The following is a 6586-nucleotide window of genomic DNA, read 5'->3' as shown; positions in this document are numbered from 1 at the left end:
ACACTGAATCGCATGTACTACTTGTTCATTGTTAGAAGTACATGTTGAATCGCATGTACTACTTGTTCATTGTTAGAAGTACATGCTGAATCGCATGTACTGCTTGTCCATTGTTGGAATTACACACTGAATCGCATGTACTGCTTGTTCGTTGTTAGAAGTACATGCTGAATCGCATGTACTGCTTGTCCATTGTTGGAATTACACACTGAATCGCATGTACTGCTTGTTCGTTGTTAGAAGTACATGCTGAATCGCATGTACTGGTTGTTCATTGTTAGAAGTACATGCTGAATTACATGTACTGGAATATGTAATGGAATATATTGGAGGAGGAGGGGGGGGGGATATCATGAGATTTTATAATGAAAGTTATTTAAGTACCGTGGGCAAAAATTACTGTTGACAGGAAATACTTCTCGTTCTTACGCGTCTAACGTTCTTGGACTTTGATTAAATTTGATATTACATTTCAATACTTGCCGCGGTTTATACTATTCTTCAGTTTAGCCCTTTAAAAGAAACTAGATTTTTCAACTATTAATATCATCATCTAAATATCATAGAAACAAGTGACACACGAATGTATTCCGTTTCAAGATTAAATTATCAATAAAACCAGTGAAAAACATTTATTTTGAAAGGAAGCGGTGGCACAGTGGGATGTCTGCGGACTTACAACGCTAGAAACCGGTTTCGATACCCATGGTGGGCGGAGCACAGATAGATCTTGTGTAGGTTTATGCTTAATTAAAAACAAACATATATATATATTTAAGGAAATAACCTATACAAGTGAAAAAAGAAGGCATATTTGTCTTGTCAAATTTAATAGTTCCAATTTTATCTTATAAATGTCATCCTACAAATCTGGATTAATAACACTTAAAACTTCTGGGGCAAAATCTCTCTTCTCTGTGTCTATTTCGACGTATATTACAAAGAAAAGTGTATTTATTTGTTTATTATTATTCACACAGTTACATAACGAAACCCGAAATTTAGTGAAGTAAGCTGTTAGACTTACCGCTGAGCTACCGGGGGGTCCCAAAATTTGAGGGATTATTTCGACTAAAACCCGAACAGATTCTTCACTTAACTGTATGGAGAGTAAATATAATCGCATAAGACTTATACTGGTAGACATATGATGGAATCCATATAAGACGATCTTTTGGAACAACGGGGGTAGGGTGTTGCAAGCCCGAGGCTTTTGCTGAATTCCAGGATTTTAGTGGTTCAGATCTCGGGACCCAGCATGATTATAAATCGTTTATTTACGCTTTTTCTGTCTTAATAAAAAGTAGTTAAATAATCTCCATTCCTTATCTAAGGCCCTGGCATGGCCAGGTGGTTAGGGTGCTCGACTCGCAATCTGCGGGTTGCGAGTTCGAATCCCCGTCCCATCAAACATGCTCGCCCTTTCAGCCGTGGGGGCGTTATAATGGGACAGTCAATCCCACTATTCGTTGGTAAAAGAGTAGCCCAAGAGTTGGCGGTGGGTGGTGATGACTAGCTACCTTCCCTCTAGTCTCACACTGCTAAATTAAGGACGGCTAACGCAGATAGCCCTCGTGTAGCTTTCCGCGAAATTAAAAAACAAACAAAACAATCCTTATCCAACTAAATTGATTAAAATATAATTCGAACACAGGAGATTGGGCTATCTGTGCTCTGCCCACCACGGGTATCGAAACCCGGATTCTAGCGTTGTAAGTCCGCAGACATACCGCTGTGCCACTGAGGGGCCACGAGATTGGTAAAACTTTAATCAGTTTCACGAATAGTTTTGTTATTAAAACTGTTATTTCACCTTATGGGCACCCTAATCAGGTTCCTTTCTTGTTTTTTTGTTTTGTATGTAAGCCTGACAGTGTCAATATCACCCAGCAAGAAAAATCGTTCAGTATATAGAGTGAAAGTAATTAAAGTTGAGAACAGGCAGCTTTTTATCAGCTTTTAATGAAGTTTAATCAAGAACTCGCATTCGATAGAAATGTTCAATCTTTTTGGTTATTTATCGACACTATGAGAACAATAAATCAAGGTATATCAGTGACACCCCTCTGGTCCAGAAAACGTTACCACAATTCCGAAAATGCTGGGATTCACTTCTATAAATCCGGGGATTTTGGAAGCCATATTAACATACCGGATCCCAGGTTAGAAACCCCTAATGAGGATCCTAAAACACACACACACATATATATATATATATATATATATTTAAAACTTTGAAACAAATAGTTTTGTTTCATTGCCTGTAATTTAAAAAATGGAATATATTCCATTTATGTGGTTTTGCCCCCCTCCCCTCGCCGGCATTTCCAAATATAAAAACACACAAGAAAAGACAAAAACGAAAAGAGCAACTGTGTTTAGTTGATGATCTAGTAAAGAAATGATAAAGAAAGAGTTTTAGTCAACCGTGTCAAGAATGCGAGTTTACTTTAAACGAAGAAAACATCTGTGCCCACTGCATGGATCAAACCTTGGACGTTTGTGTTATAAACTATAAAGCTTTCGTGTGAGTTACTGGGGAAGAGGTAAGATAGAAGACGGATATATTTCCACACTGCTAGTGGATCAAACAAACTATTCTTTGTTTACAATATAACTGAAAACAAGAAAAAAAAACAGTAAAATCGAAGCTAGCCGAAATTTTGATAAGAGATTATGAAATAAATATTGGGAATTTTTATGAATGGATATCTATTTTGAAAGTCTTACATCAAGGGCATCTTTCTATTGAAATATTAGGGAAAACAATGTTTTTCGAAATTTGGGAAAGAAACGTGGACTATAGCCTGGGCTTTTCGATGAAAAATATGAATTATTTTGGAAAATGAAAAAAAAAGTGCTTTTTTGACGCAAAATTAGTAGAAAAATATCGGATAGTGCTTATTTCGTCGGAAAACCTAAAATTGAGACATTATAGTATTGACGAAAAATATTATGTCCCGTGAAAAGCTAAAAAACAATTAAACATTTATCACGTTTTTAAGTCCTCATTGAACAAAGGGTGATTTTTTTATCAATGTTTCCCAACTAACATGACTGGCACGAATTTCAAATTCCTATGATGCCAGAAGCGGTGGCTTAATTTTCAACTGTAACTTTTCACTTATCCAAGTGTTTTCACATATAACAATTTCAACTGTAACTTTTCACTTATCCAAGTGTTTTCACATATAACATTTTCAACTGTAACTTTTCACTTATCCAAGTGTTTTCACATATAAAGGTTAAGGCAACTATGTAATTAGTAACTATTGTCATCAATGTGATAATGAAGAAATGTAACAGTAAGTGGAGGAATTATATAATGTTTGTTCACTTAAGTTTTGAGGCAGAACTAACAATATGAAAAATACAAGATATTAAACAAGAGTCAAAGCAGTGAGATTCCTAGATTTTCTCGTGTGTAAGAGAAAGAGGTCACTAGGTTCTGATTTCAAACAGTGATAAAAGTTTAAAAGTGATATATCTATGGGAGTTTTGTGGCTGCGGGACAGATCATATTTTCAATTTTACCTTTAGCGAAACAAAATATTTAATATAATGATATATGGTGTTTCCTCAAACTAACAATAATATGAAGTCAGCCATAACAACGTATAGCATTATAATTAAACCTATACACGTGGTTATCATGCAACGTAATCGTATGACCCTCGACATCGTTGCAGATTCTCGACAAACAAGAAAGTTGCATTTTTAGAAATCGAAACCTTATTCTGAATATTTTAATCAGTGAAAAAAGTTTCAAACAATTTATATTGTACATTGAACACAGCGTTGAATGTTGTTATCAAAGATTGATAATAAAACAAATCAGTGTATATTTCTGGAAGATGACAACTAACCTTGTAAAACTCCTAAAAACAGGATCAGGTGCGTCAAAGATTGGGCGAAGTAACATAAGCTTGCTGACAGTGCTAAAAGGAACATTCCTGACGTAACGATACTTCTGTAAGACAAATGGTGACCCAAAAGTCCAACAAGTATTCCTGCAACAGTTATAGAGTGTTAGTAATCTGAAATAAAACGTATTTATGCTAATGTGTTACTACAAAAACTACCCTGGTTACGACAGTTCCACTGTTACAGTTACGTTCTAGTATAAACTCAAGAACTGTGATATATAACGTCTGCTACTAATGTGAACATTAATCAACATTCCCAAAGATATTTTATCCTTTGCAATAATAATAATAATAAACAGTTTTAAAAGGCATCTGTAGAAATAAAAAAACGGAAAAGTAACTCTGCATTTACCAAAGAAAAATAGGCTTAATATGAGCTAAGTTTAAACCACATTCACTAAAGTAGTTGACTCTTCGTGAAAAAAAAATATAAAAATGACTAAGTTATCAGTGAGAAGAAGAAATTGTATTCAATGTTCCAGTTTTATATGTTTATGTAAATCGCGTAGTTTCACACAACACGAGTATTTTAATAAGTTCATTTCTACTAAAGTTCTTTCAAAACGGATATTTTATTAAACTTAAGTAAAGTATAAATAGAATTACAATGAATCAAAGAATGTGTATTCTGAAATGATGCATTTTCAAGTGAACTGAAAAGTCTTCCAAAAAGAGGTTCGAACAAGATATGATTAACAGAGAACAATGCTGAACGTGTAATACACAATATCTTTGTTAAAACGTAACACAGAACAATGCTGAATGTGTAATACACAATATCATTGTTAAAACGTAACACAGAACAATGCTGAATGTGTAATACACAATATCTTTGTTAAAACGTAACACGGAACAATGCTGAATGTGTAATACACAATATCATTGTTAAAACGTAACACAGAACATTGCTGAATGTGTAATACACAATATCTTTGTTAAAACGTAACACAGAACAAAGCTGAATGTGTAATACACAACATCTTTGTTAAAACGTAACACAGAACAATGCTGAATGTGTAATACACAACATCTTTGTTAAAACGTAACACAGAACAATGCTGAATGTGTAATACACAATATCTTTGTTAAAACGTAACACAGAACAATGCTGAATGTGTAATACACAATATCTTTGTTAAAACGTAACACAGAAAAATGCTGAATGTGTAATACACAATATCTTTGTTAAAACGTAACACAGTGTAACTGCTCTAATATTCTTGGAAAGGTTCACTTCTTTATGTTAATATGATTGTTGTTAAGTACTTTGGTAGCAGTAGATTTGGATAAGTTTTACAAGTCCAGCGTTTTTAAGTAAAGTTTTTGTTCTGATGCTTAACTTTAAGTTATTGTTTTAAAACGAGTTCCTCTTTACACTGAAATTGTAACAGTTAACCAGAATTTTAATAGTTATAGTAATTTCCTAGAATTTTTGTAGTTACTAAAATGTCGCTATAAGTTTGATAATTAACCCTCAAGTTTGATAATTAACCCTCAAGTTTGATAATTAACCCTCAAATTACCGACTTGTTTTAACACCTTTTACCACTAGTCGGGTTCAGATATTGTACGATATTAAGTAATTCTGTGTTGTAATATATTATTATCATTAATATGGAAATATTATTTTAACTATTACCATTTTTTGGTTGTGGAATTTTGTATTTGAATGCACAAATTTATAAAATTTAAATACACTGCTGTGTATTTGAAGTAATTAAAACAGTTAAGTGACCTGCCTATACTAGTGACATAATAGTTTAGGCATGTAGAGTTCTGAACGAACTTGATGGCCGTGAGGGTCGTCTCAATGACTGCGAGATTATACCTATTTTACAATACATGATACCCACCAAACACTTCTAATACAAAAGACACTTTGGGCCGAATGGTGTGATAAAATTGACAAGCCAATCGACTTATTTAATAAGAGACACCAACCAGATCAAACCACTTTCAAAACCTGGGTATCGGGGGCAACTGAACAGGGTGACGGTACCGGTACTCCAAACTGTCTATAAACATAAAAAAAAATAACACACAAAAAACCTTAACATATAACACTGCTGTTTGAGATGGAGCTCTCAGGGATGACAGATTCATTCTCCAAACACCTTTCCCTTTGCAATGCACAGTATTATTTATACCCACCCTTCCCTTACGAATATTGTGGCGTCGTCGATACGGCTCTCTTCCTGAATTTTGTACTTGGCTTGACAAACGCCTTGTTTACAGGAAACCTCAGGCACAAAACAATCTGGCTCAGAAAATAATGGTACGTGGAAAATAGCCAATACAGCAGCAAACTGTTGAAAAAAGTAACATTCAACTGAATGCATACATACGCATGTATGTAGCCTAAAATTTATTCTCTGTAAACAAGATAATGAAAAAAAAATTAAAAAGGGGAATAGGAATCGTACAAAGTACAGAAACAAATTGAATCAAAATGCAAAGGCTATATATTCAAGCCTAAAATTAGGAACTCTAAAAGAAGTAAACAAACCAGGCTGGAAATAGTGTCTAATTCATTTTCTCAAACTACAAATCCCTATTTTGACTCCATTAAATTGATGAATACTGTAGACATGGATTCAGAATAGGACATTGTCTCACATGTTGTAACATTGTTTGTAATCTTGACACTCTCATCCAACAAT

The 6586-nt window shown here is 34.0% G+C and overlaps 1 protein-coding gene across 2 annotated transcripts in view; it reads right to left on the bottom strand.

The window, feature by feature from the left end:
• Positions 1-6586, bottom strand: part of LOC106474540 (monocarboxylate transporter 13-like) — a 33413-nt gene that overhangs the window by 19574 nt on the left and 7253 nt on the right. Inside the window, exon 2 of one of the 2 annotated variants that reach the window (XM_022402867.1) lies at positions 3867-4010. The exons of the other annotated variant lie outside the window; for it this stretch is intronic. Within the exon in view, the coding sequence (XP_022258575.1) occupies positions 3867-4010 (144 nt within the window). The remainder of the gene's footprint in view (positions 1-3866; positions 4011-6586) is intronic. 2 annotated transcript variants of the gene reach the window in all.

The sequence above is a fragment of the Limulus polyphemus genome, unplaced genomic scaffold (genome assembly GCF_000517525.1).
Source record: "Limulus polyphemus unplaced genomic scaffold, Limulus_polyphemus-2.1.2 Scaffold7337, whole genome shotgun sequence".
NCBI classification, from domain to species: Eukaryota; Metazoa; Arthropoda; class Merostomata; order Xiphosura; family Limulidae; genus Limulus; species Limulus polyphemus.
Note: the sequence above shows the minus strand (reverse complement) of the source record. Positions and strands in the feature narration are given on the sequence as shown.